Source organism: Ischnura elegans, chromosome X (assembly GCF_921293095.1).
Source record: "Ischnura elegans chromosome X, ioIscEleg1.1, whole genome shotgun sequence".
Taxonomy (NCBI): Eukaryota; Metazoa; Arthropoda; class Insecta; order Odonata; family Coenagrionidae; genus Ischnura; species Ischnura elegans.
In genome coordinates, this window is record NC_060259.1 from 28,398,463 (window position 1) to 28,419,440 (window position 20,978).

Consider the following 20,978-nt stretch of genomic DNA (forward strand, 5'->3'; position numbering starts at 1 on the left):
CGGCTTAACGTTCCATCCGACGGACGGAGTGTTGCGCTTGAAATGTCCTCCACACAACATTCAAGCAGGGATCGGGCAGTCTCTGAAAATTCACTGACTCTGCCGGGATTTGAACCCGGGCCCACCGGGTGGGAAGCCAACACTCTAGCCACCACACCAACCCTATCCCCAAATGGCTTTTTAAGGGTGCCATTTGAAATATTTGCTGTCGCCAGATATTCAAATACTTCGATATAAAATCAAGGGCGTACCAAGGACCAAAACTAGGGAGGGGGGGCAAGCCATGGTTGTTCAAGTCGTAGGTAAGATTTGAGCATGAAAAAGGTGAATGAAATCAACATTTTAAGGAAACTGTAACAGCTCTTTACTAGTTTTTAAAATTATTTGCTTGAAAAAATATTATTTTCCTTAAAGACATTTGCGATTTTTGCTTCTGGGGGAGGTGGCATCTGCCCCATCCTGCCCCTCGCCCATGTATGATAGCATTAGATGCTGAAACCCGGGTCGTGCTATTTAAAATAAAGTGTGGAATAAAAGTTATTTTATTCAATCTATGACCTCTGATGTATTTATAAATATATTTTCAAGTAGTGAAGTGGACACTGATAACAGTGCATTAGAGAATGAGTATCCCCATATCAGTTCAGTTTTTTTGCTATCGTGATTGGCTTTCAGCGGCGGTATTGTGAGCGCTAGTTGTGTTGCCACTTCGTTGTGATCATAATCAATACGCCTTACATTTAGGTGGGGTATAGGAACATTGGCCAATTAAAGTAGACACATTTTCTGTAGCATCAGAGTGATCCTGAAAAAACTTGGGCAGAGTCATTCACGGTGATAAGTAGTAGTAGTAGTATTTAAATTTAGGGTGCATCGACGGCTAGGTCATTTCGCACCACTACTCTGTTATTTATTTCCAAAACTTATGTAGAAATAGAGCCACCGCATATAGTGTCTTCGTACAAAGAGTGAGCATAATTAGATTTTATTAAATATATTTATTTCTTTGAGGAACTGAAATGTATAGTTTAAGTTGTTAGGGTGTTCTCCTAAAAGGGCTTCTAGGTTTCCCCCTAGATTAATCCGTCTTCGCGCGTCGCGGTACTTAACACAATCTATCAGGATATGTCTAATATTTAACGGGCACCGACAATCATCACATTGATAACACATCAAGGTGACAACAAAGAACATTGGGTGCATTCAGGGGAAGTGAGAGCCAAAATTTCTCCCATTTGCTATCAGTGTGGTGGAGCTCATTGTCAGTGAGAGCTCTTAGGCCCGTTTCACATGGACCCGGACGGACCGCGCTCAGCGCGCGAATAAGGTTCATCTTCCACATTAATTTACACTCATCAGTGCGGATTAATAAAATGGCTTTTGGGTATTTTTAGAACTTATATTTTGTAATAAATTAATGAAAATATTTAAACATTATCTTGTCCCATAGTTTACCCCGAAAGATAAAGGAAGTTGTAAATGGAAAAAGAATGGAATCCAGAGTTGGTCACAAAAAATGAATCGCAGCATTCTTTGATTTTATTCTACGCCGTTGCTTGCTTTTCAGAAAAAGTTGAGTCACAAGAGGAATGTTCCGCGGCTCTTGATTTGGAAACTGTGGAGATAGAGGAAGACGTGTGGATCAGCAATTTCCATTTAGTTGGTTTTCAGGATAAACCAAGGATCCATTTAAAGGTTGTCAGGCCATCGTATAAAGATAGGACTGATGTGCACCACAGGGGAAATGGGGTGTTTGAGGGAAAGTCAAACTCAAAGTTGCTCAAAGAATGTGCAGTTCTATGTTGCTCTTTCCCCAGTTAAAACCAATTAGAAATTGGATTGAGATGATATTTTCACCACGGGTTCCAGGGATAGTGAAAGTGCAGGTGATCACGGTCATCGTCGAAGGTCATCCCTCAAGGATTTCCGATACGGAATTTTTAAGTGACAACAATGACGATGAGCTCGCCTTTAGAGTAGGTTTCAGATATATCGTGAGAAAAGCTCCCAAAATGTATTAAATACTCTGTTTGGAAAATATTCACATTTTAATGCTACTTTATGAAGGCTTTCATTACAAAAGTAACTTCTTAACACCTGAAGACGTTGTGTTTATTATATTGATCGAAGTTCGATTGACCGATTCTTTCTGCAGAATAGGAAGTGGCTTCGGGGTTTTTGAGTCACAAGATGGTAGATTGTGTTGGAAGTTCGTCTATATTATCGCTACTAAATTGAAACATTGATAGTCTGGCTTCCTCAGAGCTTCCTGTCGCCCTCCAGGCAAGGTATTTTTAAGTTGAAAGTATCATCGACAGCTTCGAGGTGGAAATAAGTTCACCATAAGAATCTCTACCGGACTGCCAAAAGAATACACATTTCACATGAGTATACGCTTTCGTCAATATTATACGCAAGTCTCACTTTGTTATGAACAATAAAACATTTCAGATGCACATCAGCTACCTTTCCATTTATCGGCATCGACTTTCGGCGTCGACGAAGTCTACAGTTTCACTAAAATACCCTGTTATCATGATGGAATCTGTAATAGGAAGCTTTCTAGGATCAGCCTAAGAATAACCATATTCCTTCATCTTTACGCAATCTATCGCTTTCAATGGAGGAGAAATAGATCAAATAATAGCCCTGAAGTCACAATGAACAACTCCGATACGTCTGCACTTCAATAAATGAATCATAACCACGCCGTCGCATGTATTCAAGTATGCAACCTCTACTATGGCCGTGCCTCCTCGTACTGAACTATGACGTCACTTTTCTACCAGCCAATCATCGGGCGTTTTCGCTTCTCACTTGCATTTGAAAATTATCGTGAACTTTGATGCATTAAATATCGCAAACCACGTCATAAAATAATTAAAAAACTTTCACCGAGGTATGCAAACATATATTTTTATATAATTTTGGGGCTATTGATTATATCTGAAATATATGCAAGTTCCCTATTAGAAGCTCATGTGGCACATAGCTCACTTCAAAAGTAATGTCAGATTTTGTTAGTACGATAACACCAGCATTTTTTTTAATTTGACCGGTTTACCAGCACTTCCTCAAAACATCCGCAACACTACGTCCCATAATGCTGAGATATAACTTCATCATTAGTCACCCAATGTTTACAAACAGTTTATTGTGATAATAATAACAACGTCTACTGACGTCTTTGATCAATTATTAAATCTCATTCAAGGAACTATAAGACGAAGCGGATTTCACGGAATTAGCAAATGTGAAACTATTGCTTTCTAAACATGGGAAAGACGTCAATTTTAGTGCAAAGACCTCTTTTTTCAAGACTTCATGTCAGCCGCCAGATTCTCAACGAAATATTTGGACGATTGACACAAAAGGCATTTCCAATAAATATCACGCGACTCGTAAAGAACTGTTAGCGATAAATCCTTAAGGCCCGTACATTTAGAGTGATATATATTCGGGGCAGAGTCACAAGGTATGAACTTATCACAGGAATTAAAGGATATTTCGCAGCCGCTACACGAAAGTATACACAAGTGCTGGGCGCCATATTGAATGTTTTGCATTTCAAGTTCCCCACCAAAGCGCTCACTGAGCATTCACCATCGACGTTAATGGAAGTTTAACTACGAGTACGGACCATCCCCAAGTGGAGGAGCCACCCACGTGGCCCCTCCGCCCCGCGGATCATCCGCGCGCGTACGGGCCACGGAGACAGATTTGCGCTTGCACACAGTGCTGTAGTTGGAAAAAAATTTAGGCGGTACTCACCAAAAATTCCAACAGCTGAAAATGTATTATACATCCGGCCACGAAGGTGTTTTAACCGGTACGCTTATAACGAGTTTGGATTTTCGGGGGTACGCCGTACCGGCCCAACTACAGCTTACACTGCTTACACACGAACGCGGACGGCTGATGCGGACCAAGTAGATTTGTCAGTAGAATTAGAGCGAGCTTGCAGATAGCATGGCGAGTGCGTCTTTTCGCTATGGATAGTCTAATTCACACTAAGAAAATAATAGGGTAGTTTCCTTCATCAAAGAAAACAAAAGGCAATAATTGCGATTCGTTACCCACCATTAGTGTATTCAGAATATACAAATTATTTCGTTTTAGAAATACCGGTTTAGACGAATGGCAATGGTCCATTTTTATCCTCATTTGAAAAGGGCCAGATTGGCGCCCATGCGATGCCACTCCACGTGACGTCACAGGGACCTAGTTTCTATAGGAGAAGATAGGAGTTATACATCGTCTGAGGTTACCAATGCATGCATGAGGCGCAGAGCTCAAGGAAACATGTCTTAATAATCACTTATTAAAACTGGCTAAGGTCGGAAAGTTTTCCTCGTTTGATAGGGTATTAATAATCATTATTTAAGCCAAGCGCTACCAGCCAGCAAGGTACTCAGCTACCCGCTAGCAGCCTGCGACGTATCAGCGCTAAGCCTCGCTTCAAGGTCACCTCACCGGGCGGGAGGGGGAACCAGAAATACGACGTACGGAGTGATTTCCCGGCATTCATACTTACGCGTCGCGTTTTTACGCGCTTGAAATTTTTCACTTTTCATTTAATCGCGAAAAATAGATATTGTCATTTAAAAATCTAAAAGCGTGAAATACGTACTCCAGGAGTAATAATCTTTCGATTTAGGCAATAAAAAAATGATATTCATCAGCGCTTAGTTCAATAAATAAGGTCACTAAAGCGGCTTTTAATGTTCTTCGTGCCACAATAGGGTGCACCTAAAACCTCCTTTGACGGGCACTTTTCTTCCGTTTTTTCGAACTTGGAATACAGCAATAACTTGGATTGCACTTGGCTGTAAGACGTTCTTCTACCTTGGCAAGCTGCACACAGCTGATATTGTGCCGGACGCGGACGGATTTCGCTCGCGCCTACGTGAACAACGGCGACCGCTTTCCGCGCCCCGTGTGCGTAGCGCGGACCGTCCGCTTCCACGTGCAACGGGCCTTAGGCATTTATTGAAGTCACTCCATTACCTGTTGTCTCACCGCAGCGCTCAGCACTGATTGGTGGGAGCTCAAATATTAGTTATCTGTCGCCTATGATGAGTGGCAGGACGATTCAAAAGCCCCTACATGGTGCCCACTCAAATTTTCCCATTCAGGAAGGCTGAGATTATTCTATGTAACGGTCCACTTTCTTGGTGAGCAAGAATGCTTCATCCCCATTCATGCTTCAAGACTCCTTGGGCAGCCCTGGTTCAAGCAGCAATTTACCCGAGGAATCTCCTCTTCTTGGTCGAAATTTCAATTCCTGTCTACATTATTTGAAGCACTTATTGAAGATAAATCGTCTAAATAAACCAGTTTTCATAAAAGGAATGCTTCAACATACGCTATAGCAAATAAAAACAAAAGGATGTTTCCACAATTAGAGCAATTTCTCCTTCAGCCTAAATTACTAATTTATTGACACCAAAGTAAACTTTCAAACGTTCAAAGATACAAATGAGCACTTGCGCCTCAACAACAATATCCCTTGGTCCACTTCATCCAAAAATAATTCATTACAAATATATATCTATATACAATTAAAATTTCACTGGCACTTGAAACTGGATGAGGTAATCTTCATGGATTACCATTAACAGAAGAAAATCACTTTTTCAACCATTCCAGAATTAATGGTGTAAAGTAAGTAATGATGACATCTCCACCTGAAATAGGTATCATAATGTCAATATTCATATAAAATAGCTGATAAAATATGAGAGAGCAGATCTAGACTAAGTTTGGGACCCTGTCCTCACTCACAATGAGCACCGAGCATCATACATGTGACTAAAGGCTTTCCGAGAAGCCTCTAGGGTGGTAAACTGGAGCCAACGCTCCATTAATCAAATCATTCAATGAAGACATGAAACCTCTGCCATGAATATTACACTCCTGTGACTCAATGAACCACTTGAGACGCTCCTGATACACTCAGCTGAGTCCCAGTGGCACTCATAACTTACCATTAGTATAATTAATTTTCTCTTCCACTGCAAACTTAATAAAAGGAGGAATTTACCCATCATATATGCTCAGTTACATAGTCAGGTGGAAGGCTTTAGTAGCACTCCCATTGCCCCTCTGACACTCCATTTATTGATATAATTACAGTTCATAGTCTGCCCATAACCAATAATTAATTTAACTTCCAACATAAAACATATTAAATATATAACTGATTTAATGAAGTAAATGGTATTCTGATGCATACATATAAGATAAAAATCAGTTGAGACAATCTACATACCACTCAAGCACATAAAACAAAAAGGGTATAAAGCACTACCTAAATATTTAATGGGAGAGTTTCTTATAAGAAAACCTGCACCCACCTGCTCTTCTCATGCAAGTCAGAATTTCCTGGAGAACTGACTTCAGATCAAAGCACCCAGCCTTAGCACCATGATGAAGCATAGCAAATTCTCCAGAAACCTAGAAAACATTTAAGATAATAAAGTCAGCCCAAAAATAGCCTCATAGGTCATTTATAGGACATTACATACAATACAAAATATAGCCTTATAATATCAACCACATTCTTAGGTTTCATGTTAAATCATCTGAAACAGCCTAATTATCTGCACAAAAGTAATTTTGTCGGCATAATCATGAGATTTCACAAAGAATTACACTTCAAACTCAAATCCAAGCTATTTTTGGCAGAGGATTCATGCAGATACTTTATTTTAAGTACCGTATAAGCTTGTGTAAGAGGCGCACACGTGTAAGAGGCGCACCCCTATTTTGAGGAAGGAAGCTATAAAGAAAAAAAATTTTACGGTATTTTTTTATCCTATCGTGCGGTGTTGCAGACGTATGCCTGGAATTTCGACAGTTATCGAAATTTCCTCTTTCAGTACTATTTGAAAGAGGAAATTTTGATAACTGCGGCGGTAATAGCGGCATAAGAGGGAGTAGAAAGAGTTCCGATCCTCTCTTCGCATACGTCATCGCTCTACGTTGCTTGTCCTACTCACGAACAATTTCGTTTAAAAGCTCTCGCAGGAGTATTGCAATAGAATTGCAGCCGTGGAAATTTTTAAGGCAAAACACGACAGGCACATAGCATGAACCTTCCCAAGAGATAGGACAACAATCGGGGCAATCTCAGCGCCTTAGGATAATAACCACGTCGTAGATTTAAGGCCCCTTGCACACACACCGATTTTGGACGGCCGGTAAAATATCGGCCGTCCACATTCCAATAGTGAACAATGGGAGAGCATTGGAGCTTGCACACGTACCGAACACGCGCCGGCACCGGCTAAATGCCGGTTAGCTGCCGGCCATTGTCACTGTGGATCGCCGTCGCCGGCTCAAAAACATAGCAACTTATCGTTTGACCGGTAAAAATCCGGCGTGTGTGCAAGCATCGCTTCGCCGGTAAAATATCGGCCGATATTTTACCGGCCGTCCAAATTCGGTGTGTGTGCGCTGGGCCGTTTTTTTTCCTTTCCGGGACTCCATAGGAAAATAGGAAATTATCAAGTTACAGGGGATCAATGGAAACGCGTTTCATCCCTACCCCATCTCACCAACTGACCTTTTTCGGTCTACCAGGTTCAATTCTCCGAGTTTCTGGAGGTCAAATGCTAGGTGAGTCACCTTCTGAGCTCGAAGATATCTCGATATCTTTCAGCAATTGTATGACACGCACGAGGTTCTAAAAAGAATTAGACCTAACGCGACGTATATCTGACAGCATTTAAGTTTTTTGAGCTCTAATTGATTGACACAAAGATTTATAGCTAAAACAAGGCTACTAATATTCAACATAGTCCAAACAGCACAATTTCGGAAGAAACAAGCGTAGCATGAGCGCATTCAAACAAGACGAGACGGACTGGAAACTTCAGGCAACGCAAACTGCGTATATCACATTGCTGTGCCTTCGCCTCTTCACTTCAACGACGTCACATGCAAGATCGGACGTGTTCTTCCCTTGCTCCTTCGCTCATAGCCTCGTAGCTTGAAATATGGAGCGCGCTCCTTCCCCTCGACCTCTCCTTCAGCGCTAGTCCAACAATGAACACACTCGTTCGAATTTTTTAAACCGCAGGTTTTGACACCAATATAATTTTCAGTTACAAAAATCCTCATATTAGCGTCTGAAGATAATTTTTGAAAAATCAGGTGCTCAGCGTAATGGAAATTGCTCGGCAAGATAGATGTTGACGAATCAGGTATGTCCTTCAAAACTACGCGTTTCTATACGTTTGATAAGCGATTACTATATGCAGTATAAATGCCGCGGGATACCCACTCGTGGCAGTAAATTTAGCGCGCGCTCCGGAGCGAATCACCCCGCGCGATCTTTTCAATGTTCACCTCTGGGGTACCGACGTGACGGCGCGATGCTTACGAGAAATTCAAACAGGAGCATTTTAAAAACACGTCACTAAGGGAGAAACTCCCCTACCTGCCGCTTGATTTTGACCCAGGGTTTCAGATGACTGACTCACGCTGTAAACCAAGGCCCCTCAGTTCCCCTTGGACTTGCGACCGGGTAGGGGAGGGGGGAAAGATAAGAAGTTTGTGTAAGAGGCGCACCCCCATTTTCCGCTGCAACGTTTGGGAAAAAAGGTGCGCCTCTTACACGAGCTTATACGGTATTTTTTTTATACCATAGGCAATAACAAAAAAAGACACCGATGAGTCATTCATGATGCATATTTCGATTGCTAATCAGGGCACAAAATGCAGTCAAATGAAATAAACAACATACGTAAAGACCAGGAAAGATTGAGCATTGAGTTACGGTGATCAAATGGACCTGATAATCTCTTCAAGACAGGGAACAAAACTGTGATGAGGAAAAGCCAACTGACACAACGTATACCTGGCAGATGGGTACTGATATTAAACATCTACATCTACATAATACCCTGCGAGCCACCTCTAGGGTGTTTAGCATGGGGTGATCAATCACCAGCATGCAGCATGCAATTGGACTCCCACATGCACACCACACGGTCCAAAAAACGTCACGTATACCAAAAAATTATACTACCACATGCTGTTAGAAATAATAATAAACGTCGTGAAAGACAACCGTAGAAGACTCAAATTTTGTATTAGATGAATCTTATAGAATATTAATTTATAGCTTAGGGGTGTGGGCAAATACCCCGAATTACATTAGTCTGCATTCACTGAAGACTTGATCAGAGTTGAAGTCAAATTTTAGTTTGGTAAGGGGGGAGAGTTTTTGCTGAGGTATACTACATGGATATTCATAAAAAAAGCTACTTCAATTGCTCCATATTTATAATTATTTCATGTTAGCTTTTGGCATGAGCCAAGCATGAGGAGTGAGGCTCATTTTTTTTTACTTTTCTCAGATTTACAATTTCAATATTTTAAAATATGCTGCAGAGCAGAATCAATATGCTAAAGAAATCATGCCAATTGAGAGACCATGATGAGGTCCCTCAAGAACCATAAGTTCAAAAAAAATATTGTGCTGATCATAAAAAGAATCAATTACTTACAGAGGTTAAACTTGGAGTAGCAAATCACAGTCACGGTCAGCTGATCGTGGCTGAACACCCAATTACCCTATAATCCCCATCTAAATTACCCCCAAGGTACTACTACCTACTGAGAAGAAGAAGCTACCAATCAAGGAAGCAAATGCCTGAAGGGAAGGCTCAATGCTTCAACCCGAAGGTTGGCTACGATAGGTAAGAGAGAATCTCACTCTTGACTAAGCCACAGACATTTGGATTTCACATGATTCCTTGGGCCCTATCAGATTGTGAGGATTGTTTTTTCGATGACTGGACTTGGTGAAGCCAAGCACTTCTCCCACTTCCCTCCACCTGTAACTCTTCATAATTAAAAATGTCCAGATTTTGTGCCATTGCAAATGACTAAACAGCTATTTATGAGGCATTCTAGCTCAAATAAATACAGATACACTACAGTGGAAAACCTTTATCGGCAATCATTATAATTTACTTCTACACCATAAGTCCATACATAAATGGTGAGAACAAACTCTAAAAAATAATGAAATTGTAAAAATATTGTAAAATACTGAATCATCAGGGCATACCTGGTATACAAAGAGAGGATATTCTGGATACTTGTCCTTTGTTTCTTTTACTACATCAAGATATGCAATACCTGGTTTAACCATTAACATATCTGCTCCTTCCTCCACATCTCTTGCCTGTAAGTAAAATAATTACAACAGTTTAAAGGACATCATTAATGTTTAAAATGAAGGAAAAAATCAACTTTAATCTTTATCACCTCCTCAAATGAGATATCTTATTAGCTATAACAATGATATGCACATTCAAGATACTAAAATAACTTAGTTATTATGCATTTACAATTAATTACAGACACATAATGTTTACACATAACAGCAAAGAGTTAATATCCACAGGTATTTCTGTTGGAAAACTGTGCCCCAGCATCTTCCTCCTCAAAACAGGGCGGAGTAAATGATAAAAAATACTAACAACAGCTCTTGCAGCCAATCCTGCACTTCCAGGAGGTAGCTGATAACAACGACGGTCACCAAAGGCAGGAGCTGAACCTGCAGCATCTCGAAATGGTCCGTAAAATGTAGATGCAAACTTTGCAGCATATGACAGGACTGCAGTGCAGTGGCTTAGGTTAGCACTTTTCAGGGCAGCTTTAATGGCACCAACTCTTCCATCCATCATGTCAGAAGGTGCGACAACTTGTGCACCTAGTTTCAAAAGAAGGTATCATTTTCATAAGGAAATACTAGTTTTTCTGGTAATTTTCACTTTTGGTAGTTGAGGCTACTTGGTGTAAACTTGCACTTGCGACATTCAAGTATAACGTCAGCACCCTAAGGCGATGTGTGGTTGTGAGTTTGCTACTTTTGGTGACAATGGAAGAAGGGGGAGGGATGGGGAATTGCTTGAGTAGAACAGGAAAGCCTTAATCCTCGTGGTTATGAAAACCATAGGGGTTCCCGAAGTAGAATAATGAAGATCAAATGGATAAACTGTATGAGTGATGAAGAAGTCCTAAAAAATGATGGAGAAGATGAAAGCCTTCCAAAAAAAAACCAGAGGAACATGGGAAAATAATCTGCCACACAATATGGCATGATGGACTGATGAAGATAATGGTCAAAAGTCAAGTGAACAAGAAAAATTGCAAAGGAAGGCCCATATTTGATATATAGATCATGTGATATATGGTGCTAAAGATAAGACTCTGACTGACAATGAGGATTTGATCCTATGATGAAAAGATCAGCCTAAAGAAGACTTAATAGGAGAGATGCATCAAGCCACTTTAGAATAATAATGACCGAGGACTATAAAATTAAATCTTACCAGCTTGAGCATAACTGGCCGCTTGTTCAGCAATCCTTTTAATGCTTGCTTCATTGTCGATGGAACCATCTTTGTACAATATCCCACAATGGCCATGGGATGTGTAGGCACATAAACAAACCTTAAATAGAAATTAAAAGTTTTTATTAGTATTCTTGAAATGAATTTGCTAAGGCATATTTTTAAGAACTTGATTAAGAAAATGATAGATCCTTACATCACATGCAATAACGAGATTAGGAAACCATTCTCGCAACTTGGGTATTGCTCTTATTACTGGATTTTGAGAAGAGTCTGCATGAGTGGCTTTTTCATCCTGTAGATGAGAATAAAATCCTTTATTTTGATGTCATAAATTAAAATATACAAAATAAACTGTAAAACTGAATCTTCAATTTCCTAGATGGAATTAAATTTAGCTTAAACCCTTGCTTCGCATATAAAATAAAATTCAATCCTTCAATTGTGTTAAAGCAAATTTTTTAAGTTATTTATTTCCTAGTAACCCAAATCAGGTCTTTACAGCCTTTACATTGGGGTTAGCAACAAATTACAAGGAAAATTATAAACACCCATGCCCTGGATAGAGTTAACCTACCATGATGTGACTAAAACCAGTTCAGCTGGTGAGGACTTTAACTCACTGCCACTGAGGCTGGCAATTAGATTCAAAGTTCAGAGTTTATAAGCTGTCTTTTACGAAATGTACTTAAGAATAGTAGGGGAAATTCTTCCTCAAAAATTACCCAAAAAAAAACTAGATGATAATATGTAACCAAGACTTGCGAGAGTTTTCCATCCTCAAAGAACCTCACTTGGACCAGAGAGAGGTCATAGCTAGCAGGGGGAAAAGAGAGGTGACGGGGTATAAACCTCCCAGAATTTTGGGGCAGACAGTCCACCATGTACTCTCTATGTGGATACGCCCAGTGGCATAGCCAGGGGGGGCACAGAGGACACATGCCCAGGGCCAGTTCTAGACATATTTCTAGTGTAAGTGAACAAAATTCCAGTGCCCCCTCAAAAATGTCCTGAGGTGTAGTAGGGTTTCTCTCTGGACACATTTTAAAACAAGTACAAAAAATTGAGGAATATGTGCTTTAACACGTTAATTCTATGCTCTTGTAGGCGGCAGAAGAGAAGAGCGGTGAAAAATAAACAATTCCATCTGTCAGCTGTGGCTGAGCATACTTTGCCTGAACTAGGGCACAACATCAACCGGGAAGAGACAAAAGTTATCGCCAGAGAATCCCGATATTTTCCCAGGATCATTCGAGAGGCGATTGAAATATCTAAACATCCTCATAATTTCAATCGAGAGGATAGCTACCAACTCCACAGCACGTGGAAGCGACTCTTTGCCCCATACTCCCATGTTATTGGGTGCAAGGCGACCAATCAGCGACAACACACACCACCAGGCTGCCTGTATAACAGCGGCCAAGATACTGCATCTAGCACTTCAACCAGAAGATGCCTGTTAGAATGCAGGAGAAACTGTTGTCTCCATAACAATGATGATGCGGTGAAACCCGAAAAAATACAGCCTTCATTATCATTGCTCCACGGAAGCCTTCGCACCGACCCATCAATAGTGTAATATTAAGAGCCAAAATAGCGCCATATAGCCAAGTTGTGATTTCTACAGATGAAAATGTTCACACATTCCAGAGAGAAATATATCACTTGACCATGAATCGCACCATGGATTTAGGTTTTATGTGATCTGTACATGTACAGTGGAGGTCTAAATTTGAATTCAGAACCTCTTTCCTGGAGCATAGCTGACTCTCTGGAGCACCAGTTCACACTGACTGCAAGGGCTTAGGACTGCTTACTTGAAGCACAAGATTTTTTAAATATTATTTAATTTATTCAATACAAGTTGCCGACATGACTGCATACAACCTTAATAGTTCAATACGATTCTTTGGAGCCATTAATTTGGTTCAATTAAGGATTATTTTCATTATTTCCAGGGTTGCATACTGTGCTAATTTTAAATATTCAACCAGTAAAATCTTGATGCATGATCTTAGGTTTTCCCGGCCTATCACTTGCAGAAAAGTTTCTCAGGTTTTCCACCGGTTGATTTCCCACCGTTTGGTCTCCCATGGGAGACATGTACAAAATCAACCAGTGGAAAACCCGAGAAACTTTTCTGTAGTAAAATCTTGATTTTGACAAATCCATCCCTAGTTATCAGTGTATCTTACAATCATTTAAACCATCTTTTTTATACCCCAAACCTATGTCATGCCATTTTCCATCACCTTTTTTTACAGATCATTAAAATATTTAAAATTGACAGAGATCATGGGATAGTCAAAATCCCATCCAGAACACATATCTTAACCCAATCCAATCCACCCTCATTCTTAATCACCTTACTCTTTGATTGAACAAATCCATCAGTGAGCAGTTAGCCTTGTAATTCTCCAGCCAGCTCCAATTTTCATTATCCCCTTGATTAATATTCCTGAATGAAGTATAGAAGAAGTAAAATCTTGATATCATAAAATACTTTGATCATATTCCATATTTGTAATTAAATGGGTCATTCCACGATGACTTGAACTGGAGCTACCCCTTGACCTTTCAGGTTGTGATGAAAATTATTATACATGCACGCCTCCACAAATGAAAAAAAATCCAAGTGTTTTGCAATAATCGAGAAAAACAGCTAAATGTTGGGTATCCTCAAACCTGTGGTTTTTCAACTTGAAATTTGAGACACCACATAATTCAATAAGGAACAAATGTTTGAGGATTTACTTTCTTATTTACTGCATTCTTAAAAAAATCTAGAAGTGTAACCAAAAATGTGGATGTTAATGTTCAAACAATTTATCGTTGACAGATAAAAAACTTAAATTATTGTCATTTCAACAATCTTTCTTTTACTAGCAATGATGCTTTGATCCAGAAAGAATATTATAACAAAAATTTATGAGAATGTTTCTCCATTTTGGAGATAAAAATTCTTCTAATCTCTCAGTGCAATGAGCATATTGAGCCGATATGTAGATGAAGAAACTCTTCATTTTCCTAGTTGTTTGCCTTAACTTACGAGTTTCTACATCCACAAGATAATTTGACTGACTAGGGCAATTTTTGCGCCCATAGACATTCATTGACTACCACTGAATGTATTTCTAATGTGTGAACCGTAGCACCACACAGCAAGATTATTGTAAACTTTGAAATATTTTTTTAAACTCATGTATGAGTGGCAACTTAATTTTACATTTGCAACAGCATGAAGTATTTATCTAGATTTTGAAATAAAATTTTTGGCCGATTATGAAATGGTGTATTTCATACAATTTATTGAAAATTAGTGTAAACATAAATATCTGACCATTAAAATCAATGGCATAAAGTCTATTTAATTCTTCCATGGTAATAGCTCAAAGATTTTGTATGTCACCATTCTAAGAACTATGACAAAGTCAGAAGTGAATGAAAGGATGGGGTTCTTGTGGGTATTATATGATTGACTGTTTATGAAATGACCTTCATGGCTTTCATACTTTTATTTTTTGGTATTGTTTGGGATATTGTGCTTTGGAGATAACTGCCTCAATTTCCTTGGCTACTTAAGCTTTTTTCGTAATAGTGAAAAGGGAGATTGTAGAGAGAGTAATGAGCACAGCAAGAACAGCAATTTTGATAGTAAAATTTATCATATAATCGAATGCATTTTTCTGATGGATGTGCAAACATTGCAATACCAAAAGCTATTGAGCTGATTTAACTATTAGAAGATCCCTAACGATTCAAGAGATAAGGATGAAAATTCTTAAGTAAATAAGATAAGACAGATTTCCCAGAGCTAATATGGAAATTTCTGGGATAAAACCAGTACCTTTAAACCTATACCTAAATCAGAGTCATACAAAACTGACAAAGGAAGTTCTTTCTGAATTTTTTCGCGGCCTTACGGTGATCTGATTCTTACTGCAAGAGTATCGACACTAAACGAAAAAATATAGTTAGTTCTGGAAGGACATGACCTTTGGTAAATGCGATGGTACTCCGAATAAAAGAACAGCCACTAAACCGAGGTCCACTAACGGCTTTAAGGCTTCTTTTAGCTTGTTAATCCCATATCTGGATACTCCTGGCATACTCTGTATCTCAGTGATAGCTTCATCATCGTCACTAAAACAAAAGGAAAGTATTGTAGATGCCGGTGTATTTCCACCGATTTACACGACTATATTTAAATACTCACAGGATGAAAACTGGATACATTAAATTGTGCGCTGCTATACCAACGTTTGCATTTTGCCAATTACGAAAAACTGGATGGAAATAGCCACTATGAAGATTGTGCTTCGGATCTACACTAAAGTTCATGTTGCGTGGCTTTGCTGAATGAGACTTGCTACGACGTGAAAAGGACACTACTCAAAAATTGGCTAACTTCCTATTCTTGCTGTTCTTTTTCGAAAAGTGTGGCAGTATTTAAATGGTTTGATTAGGCCCGTCAATGCGCACGTTCCATGTTGGAAATATTCACGACCTTGACATTGATATCAAACGCTATTACTAATCCGATGCCCTCACGAGTCTCACTAAATCACCGAAATCACTTTTGAAAAGGTCAACAATGACTAACGAATTGAAACAATAACCCAAGGAGACTGCATACAGGAGGCTCAATTCCATGAACATACACATGTATGTTCATACTCGATTCCAACCCACAGATGACGGCTGATTCCTGTCGCCAACCAACCAATCACAGGCCCACAGGACCTTTGACAAAAAAGCATCGCCAAGCGCTGACATACGCGTTAAACCATTTTATCGTCTGCATGATTGTTGTAATTAATAAATATATTTTATGGACACAAAAATAAACGTCGTTGTATTCCACACAGTATGCATTAAAAACCCAACCGTTGGGAGACTCTACCTACCTAACTCTGAGGAATGTGGATGTATACGACCGAGAATTTAGTTCTGTTGTTGTTTTCCGCACAGTATGCATTACAAACTCAACTGGCAACTGGTTTCGACCTATTCAGGTCATTATCATTAACGTTCAACTCTTGATAATAACCTGAAAATGTCGGAACCGGTTGAGTTTTTTCATAAATACTTTGTGGAATACAAAAAGGTTTCCTTTTGTAATGTCACCATACCGCCAAGTGAGCTCGCAAAACATTGATTTTTACGTATACACGTTCATGATCGTCTATTTCATCGCCTGGTCTTCCATGGCCTGGTGTGGTACCAAAAGTAAAATTGAGCAAAATATTTACGTACGTATCAACTACTCGCTTATGAGAGAAAAATGTGATGTCAATGCATGTTTACGGAACTATTCATAACATCGTCTCAAATAATTCTCATCTCGTAATTTACTTGTGAAACTTGGATCAACGTCCATCAGCGACGCGAGTGGCAACTTTTGTAACTCATTTAAATGCGCCGTGGGTGACAACACCAGAGACAATTGAGTATCCTCTTTTGTTATATTCGTGTTATAACTGTAATAACCATTGAGGTTCACTCCCTCCTTTTTGGTAATGACCATTCACTGGCCTGGTGTAATCATTAGCAGAGAGCCGCATCAGTTGTATTTACACGACCATAATAAGGGACTCGCAATCATTGACCTCTGGCGCTTAATGATATCGCCTAAATGAGAATAATTTTCCTCTGGAGTCCTATTCGTCTAATAATTTCTCACATTATCGCCAAAATATGCAAAACTGTTGATTACTAAGACGTGAATCTGCATTAATTATCGAAAGTAGTAGAAATGGTCCTTTTATACTGGTTGCTAATCTCCCGACATTTTCTGGCTCTGAAGTGTTTGGTGTTGCCTCGACGGACGATTTTACCCCTCTAACACAACTCTGGGCGCAGTCGCGCCACCACTAGGGGAATTATGGAACTAACTGCGCTGTACAACTCTGGGCGCAGTCGCGCTATCACTAGGGGAAATATGGAACTAACTGCGCTGTGGGCGGTGCTATATGCTTTCGACAGCGCAGTTAGTTCCATAATTACCATAGTGATAGCGCGACTGCGCCCAGAGTTGTGTTTGAGGGGAGGCTTTTGAGGGGTAAAAGCATAGAGCTTCTATGGGTAAAAGCGTCCGTCGAGGCAACATTCTAGAGCCGGAGATTAGTACCAGGGCCATGGTAGTAGATGTTAACTGGAAGCTAATCGATTGAATAATCAAAACAATCGGGACCGAGTAATCGATTGTTACCCAAGAGTCGATTATTTTCGCCCGTCACAATCCACCAGAATCACAGGAAAACAATGAACCTAAAATGAATGTTGTTTCGTTCACTTCTTTGTCACAATAGGGTGGTTTCCTATTAATTTTTTCATTGCCTAAATCGAAAGATTTTTACTCGTGGAGTATGCATTTCGCACTTTTTAGATTTTTAAATGACGTTATCTATTTTTCGCGATTAAATGAAAAGTGAAAAATTTCAAGCGCGCGAAAACGCGACGGCTAAGAATGGATGCCGGGAAAACTCCCGTGTGACGTCGTTCTGGTTCCCGCTGCCGCCAAGTGAGGTGACCTTGGTGCGAGGCTATGAGCGCCGATACGATGCAGGCTGCTAGCAGGTAGCGCTTGGTTTAAGTAAGGATTATTAATACCTTATCAAACGAAGGAAACTTTCCGACCATTCGCAGTTTTGTGTTGGAATCATCCAAATACTCAGTGAATCAATTTGAGGGTTGGTTTGAATAGTTGAGGATAAAGCTCAGCAGATTCAGGGAAGGGGGACAGTACCTTTCCTAGGTTCACCCCAAACTTCAAGAATTTTGACTAGAGATTCCCAAAGACTCGTGAGGGATTTGAACCAGATACTCGTCGTATGGCAGCCAAGGGCTACACCCAAGTAAAACTGCCACACTCCTTCATACTTATGAATACCATCTTAATATTTTCCCATTTAAATTAGTCGTAGCTCTTGAAATTTATTCATGACTTTAATTTTTGTTTCTTTCCTTTTCATTTGCCATGGATGTTACGGATAAAAAATAGCCAGATAGCACTCATTCATGGAATCCATTGAAGTAGAACTGAAGTCTTATGAGATCACTAAAATGACTTCAGTTTCGTCCATAGAGTTCTAAAGTCTAACTTAAATGAAAAAAATCAGCAAAGAAAATTCGCATCAATAAAAAACATTCCATGTTTTAATGAGATAGATAAAATAGTGCTTCTCGGTATTTTATTGCCCGCCAATCAATTCTGTTATAAATTAAATCCTGTTTGGACTTGAGCTTATACAGGACATGGACAACTCCGACTCGTCCAATTGTGTCAGGAATCCGATCGATGTACATGGAAAACCCATCATGGCAATGCTCATGGATCCGTTTGTGTTTCTGTGAGCAATTTTTATCTTTATGTGTAGTACCAATCAATAATGGATACAGAAAAAACTCAAGGGGGGCAAAAAAGATATTTTGAGCTACCTATATACTTTTACTGTAATGAAAAATAAGTTTCATGCAAATTTTGAGATGCTTTCATTTAAACTGATTATATGCATATTCAAGACAATGCTATCTTATGATATAAAAGAATCAGAAATTGTGATACGGCAATGTGGGCAGCCCCGCTAGCAGGGGAGGGGGGTGCCCAGTGCACCCCCCATATGTATCCACCACTGGTTCCAAAAATGATTGTTTAAATGAAATCAGTTTTTATGGGTGGTCATACGTGCTTTTATATGCATTGAAGCTCCACCAAATTATGTGTATCGAGTCTTACAAAAGGTTAAAAAGGAAAATATACCTCTCTCCGCTAAATATAGGAACGACTAGAAGTCGCCAAGAAAAATTGAGGGGACTTTTTGCACAATCACTGCTGTGCTTTGTGATTTTCGCCTTCTGTTTGTAGAATATGATCCAAGGAATCGTCACTTAAATCTCCTCGATACATTCGGTAGAACTATAGGGCTCCACACCTTGTGGTCGAAGTCATCTGATAAAGCCATTGGTAATGTCTCCTCAGTTGAGACGACACATTGCGCTCAAAAATCAACATGAGGCTCAATTTAAGATCTTCCTATGTGACGAGGAGGTCAAAAAATTAAGTTCAGTTGCACCGCAGCTAACACGATTTATTTCTGCCACCAATAACTTCATCATGGTTTCCTTGCACTGACTGCCAAGCCAACGATCGCACGTCACGTGACCACCACATTTCCTTGCAACAATTTGATTGTTTTCCTCGGCAATTAAAAGGAGATGCATTCTGCTCCCAAGCAGATATTATCAACGGGTAAACAATGTGCTACAGAGAAACGACTTATACAAAAGGCAAACTCATAATTACCATACAGTACGTATGAAGATAGTTATTGGAGTTAAGCAAAGTTGGTCTTGAAGTTAAGTGGTGGCTAAAAAATTAGTTAATGCCGTATTTTATAGCCATTTATTTCTGCAACTACAGATCCACGTAAAAATCAGTCAGAGGAAGTAGATGCTATTGAAGAAATGCCTATGATTAAATCTCATGAGGAAGAAAAAGTTTCTTCGATCACCTCCTTACGCCATAAACTTTTTATCTTCTCCAAATTCATGGAAGTAATGAATTTTCATTCAATTTATTGGGAATAACTCTGTAATAATTACATATAAATTCAATGTGTGATATACTGATATAATTGGGTGACAGATATTGGTACCTGATTCACTACCCGTAAAAGATGCTCTTTCGATGTGTGAATTTGAAATTGAACCGCCTTTTCAGTCTATAATAAATTTTCACTCATTGGCCCTTCACTATAATAACCTACGTGATGGCTGTCTCTAAATGATAAAACTTTTTCTTTACAATCTTTATATCCAATTTCTGATACTTAATTGGATTATGATTCTTACTCAGAACTCACCTTTTAAGTACCATAGTCCTTTGATGATATTAAATCTCAAATGCATATCTTTGTAATAGGGAAAGAAATTTGTTATTTACCTCAGACACCCAATCAAACTGTTGTACCAGTTCCCAACAAAAATCACAACTGAAATTGGTCAGCACAGATAGGGCTGCCCACAGACTTTTTGTGGCCCAGGGTATAGTTTGAGTGTGAGGCCCCCTTTTACTAATCTAAATTATCGGCCCCTTAACTTTGAGGCCTAGGACAGTCCCTGAGGGCAGCCCGGAACACAGATTTGTGGGCACTATAAAAAACTGGTATTATTTTCCAAATTCATTTCCATACATTTCACATCAGTTCTATGCTGTTTGTCAACAATTTTCACAAACAAACATTTCATGTTGTCCAAATTCAAATATGAATTTATTTTTGATACAATAGTGACTAGTATAAATATTTTTTGCTAAAATAACGAGTTACGAATATTGGCTAGGCCTTTCTAGGGTTGGAGGGCATCCCTTAAAAAAAGATTCTATTATAAATACCAGTAATAATTTCAGACATCTGATAGTCTCTCTTGAAATATCAGACGTTAACAGCCACTATAAGCTTGCTTACTTTCTTATTGCGAAGAGTAAGATAAGGTAATGACTAGATGAATACATGTAGCACATCTGTTACATAGTGGAAAGTTAAAGACAGGCAGGTAGTAAAGGAAGTTACGGGAAAATGATAATGAAAGATCAAAAACAAAAGT

The 20,978-nt window shown here is 39.3% G+C and overlaps 1 protein-coding gene across 1 annotated transcript; it reads right to left on the reverse strand.

Annotated features, from left to right (window-relative positions):
* Window positions 1-5,392: 5,392 nt before the first annotated feature.
* LOC124171017 (delta-aminolevulinic acid dehydratase-like) lies at window positions 5,393-16,060 on the reverse strand. Its single transcript, XM_046550150.1, has 8 exons — window positions 15,589-16,060; window positions 15,368-15,515; window positions 11,569-11,667; window positions 11,352-11,472; window positions 10,497-10,729; window positions 10,082-10,198; window positions 6,357-6,456; window positions 5,393-5,687 (listed from the first exon to the last, which is right to left on the reverse strand). Exons 1-8 carry the CDS (start codon window positions 15,711-15,713, stop codon window positions 5,629-5,631), a joined length of 1,002 nt encoding a protein of 333 aa, XP_046406106.1. The 5' UTR covers window positions 15,714-16,060; the 3' UTR covers window positions 5,393-5,628.
* Window positions 16,061-20,978: the final 4,918 nt, after the last annotated feature.